The sequence below is a fragment of the Coenobita brevimanus genome, chromosome 77 (assembly GCF_032717465.1).
Source record: "Coenobita brevimanus isolate Jiangsu-jjx chromosome 77, ASM3271746v2, whole genome shotgun sequence".
In the NCBI taxonomy this organism is placed as follows: Eukaryota; Metazoa; Arthropoda; class Malacostraca; order Decapoda; family Coenobitidae; genus Coenobita; species Coenobita brevimanus.
Genome location: NC_137030.1, coordinates 6,371,653 through 6,388,990, shown reverse-complemented (window position 1 = coordinate 6,388,990; position 17,338 = coordinate 6,371,653). Strand labels below are relative to the sequence as shown.

Here is a 17,338-nt window from a genome sequence, read left to right as displayed (position 1 = left end):
CCTGATATGCACTTATATAGCATTATCATGTCACCTCTTTTCCTTCTCTCCTGTAGTGTTGGTAGATTCAGTTTATTTAGTCTTTCTTTGTAGCTTAGGTCCCTTAAGCATGGTATCCATCTTGTAGCGGCCCTTTGAACTTTTTCAATCTTGTCTATATGCTTTTTGAGATGAGGACTCCAGACTACTGATGCATATTCCAGGGTTGGTCTAATGAATGATGTTATTATCCTTCTTAGCATGTCTTCATTTATGTATGTGAATGCTATTCTCATGTTTGCAAGCAGTGTATACATGTTCCGTACCTTCTTGCTGATGTGGTCATCCGGAGATAGTCTGTTATTGATATTCACACCTAGGTCTTTCTCTCTTTCTGATGTGTATAGGGTTTTATTTCCTAACTTATAATCCCAATCAGGTCTTTTTCCACTTTTACCAAACTTGATTACATGACACTTGTCCACATTGAATTCCATTTGCCATGTACTACTCCATTCATGAAGTTTATTTAATTCTTCTTGTAGCTCTTTACAAGAGTCTGTGTTAGTAATTCTCCTTTGTATTTTTGCATCATCTGCAAACATATTCAGATAGCTCTCATTTCCAGTGTTACTGTTTATATCATTTATATACACTAAAAACATGATTGGTGCCAGCACTGAACCCTGTGGTACTCCACTAGTCACTTCTTTCCATGATGAGTAGTTTCCTTTTAGTACTGTCCTCATTTCTCTTTTTATGAGAAAGTCTTGCATCCAACAAAACAGTTTACCTCGAATTCCTCCTTGATGGTACAGTTTCCATAAAAGTCTTTGGTGTGGTACTGTGTCAAAAGCTTTCTTGAAATCTAAATAGATACTGTCCACTCATCCTTCCCTTTCCTGTATTGTGTTTGTTACTCTGTCATAGTAGCTCAACAGATTAGTAACACATGATTTTCCTTTTCTGAAACCAAACTGTCTTCCTGATATCATACTGTGTTTTTCTAGATGATATACCCAAGCTTTTCTTATAAGTTTTTCTAATACCTTACTTACAACACTGGTCAGTGATACTGGTTGGTAGTTGAGTGGATTTTGTCTATTTCCTTTCTTGAATAAGGGGACAATATTTGCTTTTTTCCAAATATCAGGTAGTTTACCTTGACTCAAGGATTTCTTGAAAATTAAAAATAATGGTTTACTTAACTCCTTTGCACATTCTCGTAATACCCAACATGAAAATTTCATCAGGACCACTTGCTTTTCCTCTGTCTAATCTACTTAACTCCTCCTGTATTACTTTTTCTGCTATTTGTATATCTGGTAGTATGTGTGGACATGTGTGTTCCACATAGTCCCTCTCAAAATTTTTTTCTTCTTTAAAAACTAATTGGAAATTCTTATTTAGTGCTTCACAAATATCTTTCTCTTGTGTATAAGTGATTCCCTCGTCCGTAATGTGTGTGTGTATGTATTTACCTATTTGTATTTACCTATTTGTAGTATACAGGAATTGAGCAATGCTCGTGTTGTCCTGTCTCCATATCCACATTTATCAAGTCTACCTTTACACACATGAATGTTTTTCTCATGCACCACCTCTTTGTCTAAGTCGTTCCAAATATTTAAGAATATACCTAATTGTGATATACACGGAATGTACTATGCTCGTGGGTTTCCGTCGCTGTTTCTCAATAAGTCGAATTTAACTTTAAACTCGTTTATGTTTTTAGACTGGACGATCTCTTTGTCCAGGCTATTCCATAAGTCTATACTTCTGTAAGGAAAGCTATATTTCTTGATATCCTTCAAGCAGCTTGACTTTTTCAATTTCATTCCATGTCCTCTTGTTGCTCTCTTATCCCATACAAACAGATCTTCTTTGTCAATTTTATCTACTCCCACCATGGTCCTGAACACCGCAATCATGTCTCCCCTCTTTCTCCTTTCCTCTAACGAAGGCAAATCCAGTTTTTCCAGCCTCTCTCTGTATGACAGGTCTGTCAGACTGGGGACCATCTTGGTTGCTGTTCTTTGTATTCTCTCAATCTTGTTTATATCTTTCTTTTTGTGTGGGGACCACACTACCGCTGCATATTCTAACCTGGGGCGGATCATGGCCACTATCAATTTTTTCATCATTTCCTCATCCATATAATGAAATGCTACTCTTATGTTAGTCAAGAGCTTATAAGTCTCTCCAACTATCTTGTTAATGTGCTTTTCTGGTGACAAACTATCTTGGACCAGCACTCCCAAATCTTTCTCTTCTCTCCTTTTTGTGATTAATTCATTACCCAAAAAATAATTCAGTGATGGTCTCCTGGTACTTTTACCCATTTCCAATATTTTACATTTCTTTACATTAAATTTCATTTCCCACGTCCGGCTCCAATTGTGTATCCTATCCAAATCCTCCTGCAGTATTTTACAATCCTCCTCAACCTCTATCTTCCTCAAGATCTTTACATCATCAGCAAACAGACTCGCATAACTGTTCACTCCATCTACCATATCATTTACATAAATCAGGAACATTACTGGCGCCAACACTGAGCCTTGAGGGACTCCACTTGTTACTTCCCTCCATCCAGACATCTTTTCCTTTATTACTGTCCTCATTTGTCTGTCTCTCAAAAAGTCTCTCATCCATTCCAGAAGTTTCCCCTTTAGTCCTCCTATATATTCTAGTTTCCACATTAGTCTCTTATGAGGTACCTTGTCAAAGGCCTTCTCTAAGTCTAAGTACACACAATCCACCCAACCATCTCTCTCCTGTACCACATCAATCGCTCTTGAGTAAAAGCTCAACAAGTTTGAAACACATGACCTTCCACTTCTGAATCCAAACTGACATTCAGCCAAAATATTCATCTCTTCCAGATATTTTATCCATCTGTCTTTCAGGATTCTCTCACACAATTTTGCGACCATGCTGGTTAGAGACACTGGTCTATAATTCAGGGGTTCTTCCCTGTTTCCTCCCTTGTAAATTGGTACCACATTTGCCCTCTTCCATTCTTTTGGCACTTTCCCCTCTTCCAGTGAGCATACAATTAAGCTGTGAATTTTATCCGCCAGTTGTTCTCTGCATTCCTTCAGTACCCAATTAGAAATTCCATCAGGTCCTGGGGCTTTCCTTACATCTTGAGTTTCCAATAATTTATACACTTCCTGCACCTCCACTTTTATATCTTTCATCACCGGAACATTTCTAATCACTCCCTCCCCTTCCACAAGCTCCTTTTCTTTAGTGAAAACTGACTGGAAACGTTTGTTCATTATTTCTGCTTGCATTGCCGCATCGTTAAAGACCTCTCCATCTACTTTCAGCTTGGTGATTCTTTCCTTTTGTTTCAGTTTGCCATTAACAAATCTATAAAACAGTTTGGGTTCATCCTTGCATTTGTCAATTATACCTTTTTCAAAATTCCTTTCTTCTTCCCTACGTATTCTTGTGTATTCGTTTCTTGTTCTTTTATATTCTTCCTTTGTTCTGTCGTTACCTCTCTTTCTCCAATTGTTCCACGCCTTATCTCTCTCTTTTTTGGCTATCATACACCTTCTATTAAACCACTCCTTTTTCCTGTTTTCTTTCCCTCTTACTCTTGGTACAAATTTTTCCACTCCCAAATTATAGAGGTCTAGAAAGATATCCCACTTCCTCTGTATCTCTTGTTTCTCTGAATTTTCTCCAATCCGCATTTTCAAAAAGTTTCTCAATCCTGTAAAATTTGCTTTGCCAAAGTTGTATCTTCCCTGTCTATGAAGCTCGTCTCTTGGCTCGACGTTTCCTATTAACATCTGGAACTCAATGACCACGTGATCACTTTTTCCCAAAGGACAGAGATATTCCAATGATTCTATTACATCAGGTTCTTTGGTGAACAGTAAATCTAACCTTGCTGGTGTGTCCTCACCTCGAAACCGTGTCTCTTCTTTGACCCACTGCGTCATCACATTATTCATTATTATATTTAATAACATAGTACCCCACGAATCCTCGCCGCCTCCCAGTACCATTCCTCCCAGTTCACCTCTTTACAATTAAAGTCACCCACCAAAATTATATTATTGCTTTTCTCAATTATTTTTTGCAAGTAGCTAGCCATATCTGACAACATCTCATGGTATTCGTCATCCTTCCATGCTCTCGTCTTTAGGGGAACATACACTACCGCCATATCTCTCTTAACATTCTCTCCAGTTTCTAATTTCATATATATCACTTCAGCCCTGCCTTCTCCCATTTCCACAGTATCTACATTTATGTTGTTCTTCACTGCTATCATCACTCCTCCTCCCTTTTTTCTTTTCTGTCTTTTCTCCACAGTTTGTATTTACCATCTCCCAAATGAACATCAATATCTTCTCTTAATTTGGTCTCTACAAAGCACATGACATCAGGTTCATGTTCTCTCAAGAAATCATTAATTTCGATCCTTGTCGATATGAAACCATCAACATTAGTATATATCACCTTCAAATTATTTTTGACATTATTAATATCCTCTTCTCTCCTACTCTCTGTCCGTACCACTTCCTCAACTTCTGATCTTTCACAACCATCCCCCCTAATTTCCTTCACTTCTATTTCCTTAAATACCATTTCCTTACTTTCATATCCAATACTCTCCAAAAAAAAGTATTACGTTCTTCCTCTGTCCTCTTATCATTTTTTTCCTTTACTTCTTCCTTTAATGATTTTAAAGCTTCTCTTTCTTCTTCATTCAGATCTTTTCTTATTATAATATTTTCCATCCCCGCCTCTTTGCTTAATTTCCAGGTCACTTTAAGTATCTCATTTATTACACTTTCTGATGTAAACTTGACTCTCATTGGTCTTGTTTCCCCTTTCTTATAAGGCCCTATCCTCCTTACTTCCTCAATTTCTTTTACCCACTTGTTTCCTTCGGGGTCAATCTTGCCTAATATTCCTCTCACCATGTTCGTGTCTCTCTCGAGTCTTGCGAACCTAACCTTTTCTTCCTCTTCCCTGTTTCCAAATACTATCACACATCTGTTCCTTTCTACAGTTTCTCTCACTATTTTCTCTTTTTTCTTCAGTATTTTCACTACATTTTCTTCCATTTCTTTCTTGTTCATTTTCCTTTCTTCCTGGATGATCTCTCTTAAGCTGACCACTTCTTTCTGTTCTTCCTCTACGTGTGCCCACTTTGCCTTGTGTTCTTCTAGTACATTACTCACCTTCTCCGCTTTATTAGTACTCTCTTCAAGTTTCCTCCTCAGTTCAACATTTTCCCGCTTCAAATTCTTAATCTCTTCATTGGCTGTTTCGTTGGACTGGATTAGACTCTGTATGGTGGTTTCCGTATTTCCTGACACATCCTTTATCACTAGATTCTCTACTTTTTTTTCGAGTTCACTAATCCTCATAATTAATGTTTTCACTAGGTCCATGACATTAGTATTAGCATCAAATCCTTGAAATTCCATTCCCTCATTGTTTACATTTTCGGCCATCTTTAACGTACCGATCAAGTACCTAAACAGCTGTTACCAATAAGCCACAAACATTCATGTATACTATTGCCAACAAATCTTTACATTTTTGGTAGTCTACCAACTTTCATTATTTTAAATTTAAAGAAAGACCCTAGGAGACAGGACAGACAAAATTCCTGAAACTACTCAAGGTCAGGAGCGATGCCTGGGGACGTCCTCTCTCTCCGGCTGTTCGTGAAAATGTGTGTGTGTGTGTGTGTATGTGTGTGTGTGTGTGTGTGTGTGTTTGTCTGTGTAGTATTCTCTAGGTGTAGATGTGGGGGATAGTGTGACATGAGTGGGTGTGAGTGTTTTATGGTTGGGTCTGGTTAGTACTTGGATGGGTGACCGCCTGGGAACACCAGATGCTGTTGGCATCCCTACGTGTCAAGTGGGGTTGGTGGAGGATTAGTGCCCCTCCCTGTAAAACAATTAACTCTAAGCCCTTGGCCACCCCGTCTGGGATACATGGCGTCTGGCAATGAATGAATGAATGATGTGATACTTTGAGTGTAAGTATGGGTGTGGTGTTAGTAGCTGTAGTGTGATGTGGTTTGCTGTGGGTTTAAAGAGGTGTGGGAGTGGAAATGGATGCAGGTATGGTTGTAAGTTTGGGTGAATGTATGCTTTTGTATAGCATGATATGAATGGATGTAGTTTTGATTACGGCATAGAATTGCTTTTGGTTTGGGTGTGGTTGTGGGCATGAGTGTTGGTATGGATTAATATAGTGTTAATATAGTATGGCTTTAACAGTGGTGTGGGTATGGGTGTTAAAAATGATGTGTGTAAGGGAGGGAGGGAGGCAGAGTGGCGTAATATTAGTTTGTTAGTGGTAGGTGGAGGCACTCACCATCCACCCACTCAATGAAGTGCTGCTCTTGGGTGCCTGCCCTTTCCTCTTTTCCCTCCTTCTTTCCTTCCTTCCTTCCTCTTCTGCCTATCTTTCTTTCATTCTTTACCCTTCCTTCTGTCTATCTCTCTCTCATTCTTTACCTTTCCTTCTGTCTATGGGTGACTCTGTACTGAGTGACAACCCAAATAGTTTCCTGTACACCAGGAAACCATTTACTATGCTGGGTGGTAACCATATAACCAAATTATGGCACCTGGTGGTTAGGTGAGTAATTAAGGCACTCCAATCGCATTAGCCATTGCATCCAAGGGATGGTTAGGATTTATTGTTCATGTAATGCCACTCAGGGATGAGTGAGGCTGGTCACTCTTATCTTAAATGTCAGGACCAAATTGCCTAGCCCCAGGCTCCTATGCTCCTTATGGGGCAATACTGGATTGGATGATGGCTGGCTGGATGGATGGTTATGTATTGTACGCAGTGCCCATTTTACACCATTGTATATGAAATTGTGTTTTACTGTTTGTGTTTTTCTTGTTATGGTACCATGCTCATCTGAAATGTGAATCCAGTAAACAGCAGGCTTGAGCTGCCCTTCTCCTGTACTCCACCATCCTTGTTTCAGAGGATAGAGAAATGATTGAGGGACGTTTTTCTAATAAAGGGGTTGAGCTGCAATGGTTGAGGGACATTTTTCTAATAAGGGGGTTGAGCTGCAGTGATTGAGGGACATTTTTATGATCAGGGAGTATAGCTGTTCAGTTATATAAATGCCCACACATGAAGGCATCCCTCTCCAGCACCACATTAATTTGTAATGGATATCTCCCTCTTACAGTTCACTTGTGCTGTACTGTGTCAGTCCATATAAGGTCCATCTCATAACTGTGCCTCCTCCTGGCTCTACTGTTGTCATTTATTTGTATTTTTTGATGTTGAATAAAACTCTGCTACAGTTCTTTTTCTTTATCATGCAATGTGGATATTTCAACTTTTACCAAGCACCAGTGCATTTTTTTTTTTTTTTTTTTTTTTTTTCCCAGGGGGGGGGAACTTTTCAGCATTTGTCCTAGTTCAGCTTCAGTACTTTATATAGAGTAGACTTTTCATTGTTGAATTTTCAGCTTCTTTCATAGCACAGTGTAACTGCAGACCATTCTTATTTTTCATAATGGCTTATTCATCGTACATCATACAGTCTGTTGTTCCATCCAGTGCTCTGTGCATTTTGTTTAGGCATAAATTTTCTGTATCATGAATCCTAAGCTACAACAAGAGGCTAGCACTACAGTATGGTGCTGTTAGGGCTGTGCAAAGAACAAGTTTAGGGGAGAAGCTGAAAGTCAGAAAAAAAAGAAAAGAAAACCTAGTTACTGTTGGGATTGGCTGAGTCCAGGCAAGGGAGCACTTAGAACACATAGATCAAAAAGGGCAGGTGTGCAGACACCCCCAGCGCCTCTCCCCCTACACATGTAAGGTGCTAATCATAAAAAAATTTCATGGAAGGGATGACAGCAGTAGTTTTGCTGTATGTTCTTCCATTGAGCTATAGGAAATACAGTTAATTGCAAAGGATGAAAATCTCCATCAAGTTTAGGTGATTGAACTACAGTATAATATTCCTTTCCACATCTAGGTCTTCAGATGCACCTGGAGGAGGGGCTGGTGGAGGAAGTGAAGGGTCATGGTTAGGAGGGAAGGAGATGGAGGAGTGGGCCATGTCTCTCCGCCGCTCCCCACCTCCTCCCAACACCCTCCATCATAAAGAATCAAGGAGGCATATGTACGTCTCAACACCTGTCAGTGGTAAGGGAGAGAGAGAGAGAGAGTAATGGAAAATACAGTGTGTTTATTGTAACTCCTCCTCTAGAAGATTTCCTTCCTAAGGAATTAAAATAATCTGGAGGGTCATACAAATGTACTGCATCAGACCTTTGTAGTACTAAGATCATTCCTAAGAATGATTATCAGGTGAGAGCAAGAATAAATGAAGATACATATTTCATGAATACATCTGTAGGGAGACCTGTCAAAGTGAAGGACCCAACAGAGATTCTTCCATCCCCCTCACTATGAGAGTTCCTAAGATAGATAAGAATCATCTAAGAGAAGCAAGAGTTACTTAAAAAGAAATTATACTATGTTGTATTTTTTTTTTTTTTTTTTATAGATAATGAGTGGAGGACGGAAAAACAAAGGAAAAAAAAATAAATCCATGTGCCTAAAGGCATCCCCCATTCATAAAATATTTATAACAACTGGATTTAAATTGAAGTGGATTAAATGTTTGTGGGAAGCAACTCCCAGGAAGTGAATTCCAGAGAGTAGTAGTTCTGGGGATAAATGAATTTTGATAAGCAGAGGTTCTACATTGTGGGGGAGAGAGTGTGAGTTCATGGGCACTCCTAGCTGCCCGAGTATTTTGGGAGAAAATGTGAAAGGGAGGCACAATTGAAGCCAGTTCGTCAGAACACTTATGGTAAAAATATCAATAAAATAATGCTAAAGAAGCAACATCTCTACGTACTGATAATGGAGGAAGGTCTTGCATAATGGCAGGATTGTTGATTAATCTAATGGCTTTATTTTGAATTTTGTCCAACTGCCTCAGTGCAACCACTCCACATCCACTCCACAATGGTGAACAGTATTCGATCTGAGAACGCACATGACTTTTGTATATTGTGGCCATCTGCTTGTCAGTGAAGAACTCACGAACTCTGTACATAAGTCCCAGTTTTTTAGAAGCATTTTTAGCAAGGGTTTTAACATAAGCTGTCCAGCTTAGGTTGGAGTTTAGAGTAACACCTAGGATATCAATTGTAGTGGATACGAGAATATTGACATCAATTAAATTAATGTGAGAGTCTGAGGGATTCTTTCTGTTGGAGAAATTAATGTATTTAGTTTTCTGAGCATTAAATGAGACCAGATTTGTTTGTTCTCATTGATTAATTTTAGAAAGGTCCTGGTTCAGAGAAATTACTGTGTTTATTTGGGAATTTATAATATCAGATTGTATAAAGGAGGTACTAAATGTGAAAGAACTATGAAAGGTCAAGTCATCAGCAGGAAATGATTAGACTTTGTGAAGTGGAGCTAGGGGTGTGGTTGTGTGGCTTATTTCTCTAGGCATTCTGCTGATACTGTAGTCCTGTTTTTGCACTTTCTTATTCCCTGTTTCTGGAGCATACCTCACCCCATCCTTAGATGAAATAAAAAGTAAGTCAGAAGATGATAATGATGACAATGATGATGATAATGAGGATGGTGTTGATGATGATGATGATTATAATGATAACGATGATGATGTTGATACTATTGCACTGTGTAGAGGAATTATTTTTCTAACCCATCGCAGAGTCAGAGAATAGGAACAATCATGGTAACATTGGCAAGTCAGATAGCACCCATCAAGGCAGCATGACCTGTCCTGCCGAGGCTGTTGTGAACTACCTAGCGAGGGGTCAGATCACACAGGACACCACTCAGGTACTTATCACACTACCATATTGTTTGTTTACTTTACCTTGGCTCATATTTTCATCCTTTTGTATTTTCATTTTTCTCATGTAGGTCAGTGGCATAAAAAGACAATGCTTTGGTTGTACATCCTTTCCATAGCAGCCCCACTGTGATTAGATATATATTTTAGCTTTAATATGTAATTACAACTCAGCATTCAAGATGAAGACATAGACATTTTAGGCAATGCTAAAGTGAAAGGAGTATACTTATATTTTAGTGTACTTGATCAAAATAAAGAATAGACAAGAAAAGTACTTGAAGGTGGTATGGACATACAGCAGTTTCTCATATTCTTGTGTTTTTCTGTTTTTGTTTCTTGATAGTTTATGTGAACTATAGAATGTGGTGAATATTTTTGGCATATCAGATAGAGTCAGGATGCTGGGGGCTTGAATGATGAGTGAATGGAAGTGTGGCACATTGAACTGGGCAAATTTGTGCTGTCTGGATGTTGCTACTTATCACCCTGCCCTAGGGTGGAAAAGGAGGTCCAGATGCTGATGATGATGATGATGTTTATGGATCCTTCCCATCTTATTTCCATCATCATCATGATCATCATCTAATCCAAGTGAAAAAAAAATAAGGTTAGGCAGTTATGATGATGATGATTTTTTTTTCCAATGGATCTTGCCTTGTGTATTTATTAAATGGGAATTAGAGACAGTAGTAGAATGGATCTGGAAGATGTGCAGATTGGCCTGGAAGGAAAATAGAGTCCCGGAGGATTGGAAGTCAGGTATAATTATTCCCCTGTACAGAGGAAAAGAGGAGAAAAAAGTGTATGGCATAGGGGCATTTGTCTTCTTAGTGTAATGGGAAAAGTATATGGTAGGGTACTTATTGACAGAGGAATTAGTTGGAGAAGAACAGGGAGGGTTTAGGAAGGGAAGAGGTTGTGTAGATCATCTATTCATTCTTAGATCAGTAGTGGAAAAGTTTCTAGAGAAGGGAAAGAAGTTGTATGCGGCCTTCATGGATTTGGAGAAAGCATATGACAGAGTGGATAGACAAGGAATGTGGAAAGTATTAAGAATATATGGAGTAAATGGGAAGTTGTTGAATGCTACAAAGAGTATGTATGAGGGTGCTAAGACTGGAGTGTGTGTGGATAGTGAACTGAGTGAATTTTTCTGTTTGAATGTTGAATTGAAACAGGGATATATCATGTTCCGATGGTTGTTCAATTTGTACATGGATGGAGTTATAAACGAGGTACAGGATAGGGCAGTGGATGTTGGATCAACCCTAATGAGAGAGGGCAGTGTTTAGAAACTTCCTGTTCTGTTGTTTGCAGATGATACTGTATTGTTAAGTGAAGATGGAGGGGAACTGAAAGACTTGGTGAATGAGTTTGGAAGGGTGTGTAAGAAATGGAGTCTAATGGTGAATGTAGGGAATAGTAAAGTTATGGTCTTCAAGAGAAATGAAGCCACTGAATGTTAAGTAAGGCTGGATGAGGAGGAAATGGAAAATGTGAGTGCATTTAAGCACTTGGGTAGTGTGATGTGTGAGGATGGAAGTGTAGAGGGTGAAGTGCTTGAATGGGTACAGCAGGGAAGAGAGGTTGATGGTTCTTTGAAAGTAGTGATAAGGAAGAGGAAGTGAGCATGGTAGTAAATAAGGCACTGCATGACAGTATTGTGATACCAACCCTAACATATGGAAGTGAAGCTTGAACCATGTTGGAAGGACACAAGTCAGCAGAAATGAGTTATTTGAGAGAAGCATTTGGAGTTGTGTGAAGAGACAGTCTGACAAATGAAGAATCGAAAGAGCATTGGAGGGGGAAAGAGGGAGGGGGAGGCCGAGGATGAGATGGAGGGATGTGGTGGAGAGGTATATGAGAGAGGGGGGTGTGAGTTGGGAGCGGGGCACTGAAATGGCGGGGGACAGGGCGACATGGAGGCGATTTGTTTGTGGCCACCCCGAACGGGATTGAGGCGTCTGGCAATAGATAGATAGATAGATAGAGCATTATGGTGTGGATGTGGATGTGATAGAAAGCATTAAGAGAAATACATTAAGGTGGTTTGGCCATGTGTAGAGTGTGGAGAGCGAGAGACTAACGAGGATAGTGTGTGAGTGTGAAGTGAAAGGGGGGAGAGGGAGAGGGAGGCTGAGGATGAGCTGGATGGATAAAGTGGAGAGGTATATGAGAGAGGGGGATGTGAGCTGGGAGCAGAGCAGTGATATGGCGTTGGACAGGGCGACATGGAGGCAATTTGTTTGTGGCCATCCCTTATGGGATTGAGGTGTCTGGCAATAGATAGACAGATACATAGATAATATGTCTGGATTCCATTCACCCCATTTATTAATGTGGGATAGGATATGATGATGATGATGATGATGATGATGATGAATTTTTAATTGGATTGTTATCCCATGTATTAATGACAAGTAGAATTATGGTAATGATATTTCTGGATTCTGCTTGCCACATTCATTAGCATAAAATGCAGTAACTTAATGATATGGTGATTATAAAGATCTCTATTACTATACAGTATTGTGATTGTGATGTTATTAACCCTTTGAATTTGAGTGACATCTTTTTAGTTTACTATTGCTGCTATCAGACAGTTTTTTTCTACTAAGGAAAGCCCTCTAGTGTTGAAGGGATTTATTAAGGCCAATATTATCTAACCCTTCAGTATGAAAAGTCTATCTTAAATTGAACATAATAAAGAAATGGCAAAATCAAAATGAAACAGATGTTTCTGAGCCCAATGAGATGATGATGATGATGATGATGATGATTACTGCAGTATACAGAGATGTTGGTACAATATTATGTTTTCTCCTCAGTGGTCTGGCCATGAATCTGGTGGAGTACCCTCTGCAAACCAGTCCCACCCCTCCTCCCTCAGTGACTCCTTCAGGATGGCTAGGGGGGAGGAGGCAGGGGAGGGGGGGAGGTACATTGTCAGGGAAGGGGAGGAGGGAGGGAGATATGTAGTGAGGGAGGGAGAGGAAGGGAGGTATATCATAGGGGAGGATGAAAGTGGGGATAGGTATGTTATTAGAGAGGGAGAGGAAGGAGGAAGATATATTAGAGGAAGGGATGGGGAGGAGAGAGGGAGGTATGACATGAGGGAGGAGGAGGAGCCAGGGCAAGGGAGGTACATGAGAGGGAGGGAGGGGGAGGAAGGAGGGAGATATGCTTTACAGGGAGTCATAGAGAAGGAAGAAGTTGCAGCATATGTGCAGAGGGGCAGTAGGGATGGAGAGGAGAGGTATGCAGTGAGAGAGGGAGAGGGAAGAGGAGGAGGAGGAGGAGGAAGAGGTGAGGAGGGAGGGGAGGACCCAAGAATGTTTGCTAGAGATGGGGAGGAGGGACAGAGGGGAAGGGTAGGAGGGGAGGTAGATGAAGGGAGAGTTTATATGAGGGGAGGGGAAACTGGATACAGAGAAAATCAACCTCCACCCCCACAGCACTCTCCTGCACTCCAACCAGAGCAGGGCAGGGAAGTGAGTAGAGCAGGGCAGGGCCAGAAGGTGCAGGGGGGAGATGTGAGGGGGGCAGAATCTCAGACAAATGAAGATCAAAAGTTACATGCAGAATCCACTGAAGATGGTGAAGCAACACTCACAGAAGCAGAGAAAAAACCAGGTAAGAGCATTTGCATTTTATTTTTGAAGCTTAAGTTTTTCAGTGAGTCATAGTTATTAGTTTATATGTTATTTATGTACACTCAAACCTCGATTTAAGGGGCCTCCATTTAAGGGATTTCAGATTTAAGGGACTCCATATTCTACCTGACAAATGGACAAGACCATTCAAGAATGATGCGTAATGTCTAGGTTATACACAATGTATTTCTTTATACAGTACCCGTAAAAGAATATTCATAATCATATAAATAAGATAAGTGAAACAATCATTGCATTTCATAATAAGATTCTCTTAATATGTGGTAAAACAATGGACATTTTCAATTAAGGGACAAGTTGATTCCCCATTTAGTCCCTTAAATCAAGGTTTGAGTGTATTTATTTATTTATTTGTTTATTTACATATTCATTTATTTTCTGTACAGAGTGACAAGCACTAAGAAAGATTATGCCTGGTATGTTTAGCCTGTATCAACAAAAAAATGGCAGATTTTGAAAATGCTGAACTTGATTTTCTTACTAATTAGATGTTTTATGAACCATTGAATGTGTAATAGCCTTTATATGTGTTTCTGTATGTGTGATGGTAGTTTTTCATAATATTTGTTTATAATTTTTTTAATGTGCATGATCAGTAGGATGTTTTTAGTTGTGTGCATTATTTTGAAAAATGACCTTATACAGATTGCCTTGGATGTTTGATCTGAAACTGGTGAAGTTTGCTCAATAAGTTCTGGGATTGATTACTGTATATGTCTTTAAAATGGAATATTGATTATGAAAGAGTTTTAGAATGAAACCATTCACATTGATTGCTTCTTCCTTGCATGAAGGAAAAAAAAAAAAACTTACTTGATGTAGTGCTACCTTTATGTGACTGCATTGAGTGACAGACCAAATAATTTCTTGTAGCCCAGGAAAAAATTTACTGTGTCAGGCAATAAACATACGAGGTCTGTCTAAAAAGAAACCCAGCTTTTAAATAGTGCACCAACCAGCTGCCATATCATGATCACAACAGGAACACTGTGTTGAGCAACTTTGGGCTTTTGTCTAACATTAGTCGCATCATGCCATGTCACTTTGTTATTGGAATACCGTACATGCACTTGAATGAACATGTGTTTAATGCATTTAGTGAATTTTCTTCTATTTCTTTTATTGTCTGAAACTGGTGACCTTCCTGAGTGTATTTCAACTTGGGGGAGGGGTGGGAGTCCACAGGGGCCAAATCCAGAGAGCAGAGCAGCTGGGTGATGATAATCGTCTTGTGCATTACCAAAAAGTCATGGGTAAGGAGCAACACATGGGCAGGCGCATTGTCATGGTGCAGCATCCGGGTTTTGTTTGTCCATGCCTCAAGCCTCTTCCTTTGCACTGCCTCCCACAAATGCTTCAGGACATCCAAGTAAAACTTGTTACTGACTATCTGGTCACGTGGAACAACCTCATGATGAATAATACCCTTCCAGTAGAAAAAGACAGCCAACATCACCTTCAAATTTGAGAGACTCGACTTGCTTTTGAGTTCTTGGTGACGATGTTCCAACCTACTTTGGCAGCTGCTCTTTGGTTTCAACATCGTAGTGTTACACCCATGTTTCATCACATTTTCAGAAAATAAAAGTTTTTTTCCACTTTGTAGCAGAATTTCACACATACATGTTTCTCGTCAAGATCCTTCACTGTTCAGCATGCAACAAATTGTCAGGTGTATTAAACAGACTCACTCAAGTGTGTGCACCTCAATGACCAAATGATTGGGCATGATGAGGCTAGTGTTACACCAATGCATCTCAAACTTTTTCACTTCATTCTCCACTTGTGGGGATCTTAACCCCTCTGCGGCCACCAGTATCGAATGACATTTTATCAGGGCATGGCCTCCGATGTCGATGCAGCATGACTTGTACAAAACTGCAACCAATTTTGGGAAATGAACGAAGGTCTGGGAGATGTTGACAAAAACCTTCTCTAGCCTCTAAACCACTCAGACAGTACATCTTGTGAATCAGTCATGAGTGGATGTCAGTCTTTTGCTTCCCTCAAAGTGTTTGTGTAATTAAGAATAAGAAAGCAAGAAAGTCAAGAAAAGAAAGTACTGCACCCAATAGCTTTCTCCTCTCTTTCCTAAACCACCCAGAATAAAAATTAAAAAAAACTCCTTACAGGAATAAACATTATAAACATAAAAAAGAGGAAAGACATTCATAATTATGATATTTTTTTTATAAGTACATGTATTATGTGCTGAATTTCTTCATTTTACATATTCCTTGTTTTGCACAAGCATTTCAGCAACATGTGAGGTGCTCTCATGGTGAATATATAGATGTAAAACCTTCCCTTCCCTTCACATTAATTCCCCCGTTTGAGATGTTAATCTTGGGTCATATCAAATCTTGGCCGAGATGGATCAGCCTGTACACACACAGCAGCACCTGTTATCTTGAAACTGACCAAAAATAGCATCCTTCTTCTCTTTCCACGCATGTTAGACCACCTACAGTATTAAAAAAAATAAATAAATAAACACTGGAATAATCATTACAGACATAAAGAAGAGGGAAACATTCATAATTATGATATTTTTATTTATAAGTACCCTTATTATTTACTGAGTTTGTTCATTTTACATATTTCTTGTTTTGAATAAGCATTTCAGCAACATATTAAATGTTCTTGTGGTGAATGTATGGATGTAAAACCTTCCCTTCCCTTCAAACCAATTCCCTCATGTGAGGTGCTAGTCGCAAGTTGTATTGAATATTTGACACTGTCGTTCGGCCTGTACACACAAAAGAGGACCCTTATCTAGTCAGAGTCTAAAAATATCATCTCTTGCCTCTCTTTGGACACAAACTAAACCACCCAGACAACAAAAATAACTCGATACTTGCATAAACACAATAAACATCAAAAAATTTGAAAAGAATTCATAATAATTTTTTTTATGAAACCTCCCATATTATGTACTGATTTTGTTCATAATACACATAGCCAATAATTTCAAATGATTTCAGCACCAGCGAAAATTTTTTTGGGGGGATAAAAATATGGATATTTCTTAGTACGATGTTTTTTCAGTCCTCTGCTTAATTTTCACTGGCAAACGGCCACGCCACGTTGAGTACACCGCTTCCAGTCCGATCAGCGAAGTTAAGCAACGTTGGGTCTGGTTAGTACTTGGATGGGTGACCGCCTGGGAACACCAGATGCTGTTGGCATCCCTACGTGTCAAGTGGGGTTGGTGGAGGATTAGTGCCCCTCCCTGTAAAACAATTAACTCTAAGCCCTTGACCACCCCATTTGGGATACATGGCGTCTGGCAATGAATGAATGAAATGAATGTATGCAATCATTTGGCTAAATTTTTTCCCCTTCATTGCGAAGCATAGGATGGGGCTAGGAAACTAAAAATTGCATTGCTTTTTGTGCCAGATGTTTGTCTTCAATTTGGCAACACGAAAAAAAAAATGGTTTTTGAAACTTGAAAAATTGATGCCTGGGCCAGCCTGTGGGTCCTAGTGAATTCCACTGGCTTGGCCACAGAGGGGTTAACATCCTTGTGGCCCCCCTTCAGTTTTCTCCCAAGCCTCTCACAAATACTGATGATAGAAACTGTTTTGATGCTTTCCATGTATCGAAATGCTTACAACTGTCAATCAAAATTTGTATTATGTTAAATATCAGTGGAACTGATGACATTGTTTGCTTTCAGTCAGTTGACTGATTGGAGGTTGAGACACTGATAACGTACATCTCATATCTGGGTCTGCATCCAGCTGGTTTCGGCTTTTACTTTTTATGTGTAGAAGGGTGGAGAAATTAGACTAAAAAGTTCATTTAC

General features: G+C 39.4%; 1 protein-coding gene and 1 non-coding gene across 2 annotated transcripts in view; both read left to right on the top strand.

Moving 5' to 3' along the window:
• Positions 1 to 17,338, top strand: part of LOC145408438 (lisH domain-containing protein ARMC9-like) — a 108,180-nt gene that overhangs the window by 77,490 nt on the left and 13,352 nt on the right. Inside the window, exons 18-19 of the mRNA XM_080279167.1 lie at positions 6,243 to 6,321; positions 13,309 to 13,486. Of these exons, the coding sequence (XP_080135293.1) occupies positions 6,243 to 6,321; positions 13,309 to 13,486 (257 nt within the window). The remainder of the gene's footprint in view (positions 1 to 6,242; positions 6,322 to 13,308; positions 13,487 to 17,338) is intronic.
• Positions 16,597 to 16,715, top strand: LOC145408558 (5S ribosomal RNA). Its single transcript, XR_013898950.1, has one exon. It is a non-coding gene; the product is annotated as a 5S ribosomal RNA (ribosomal RNA).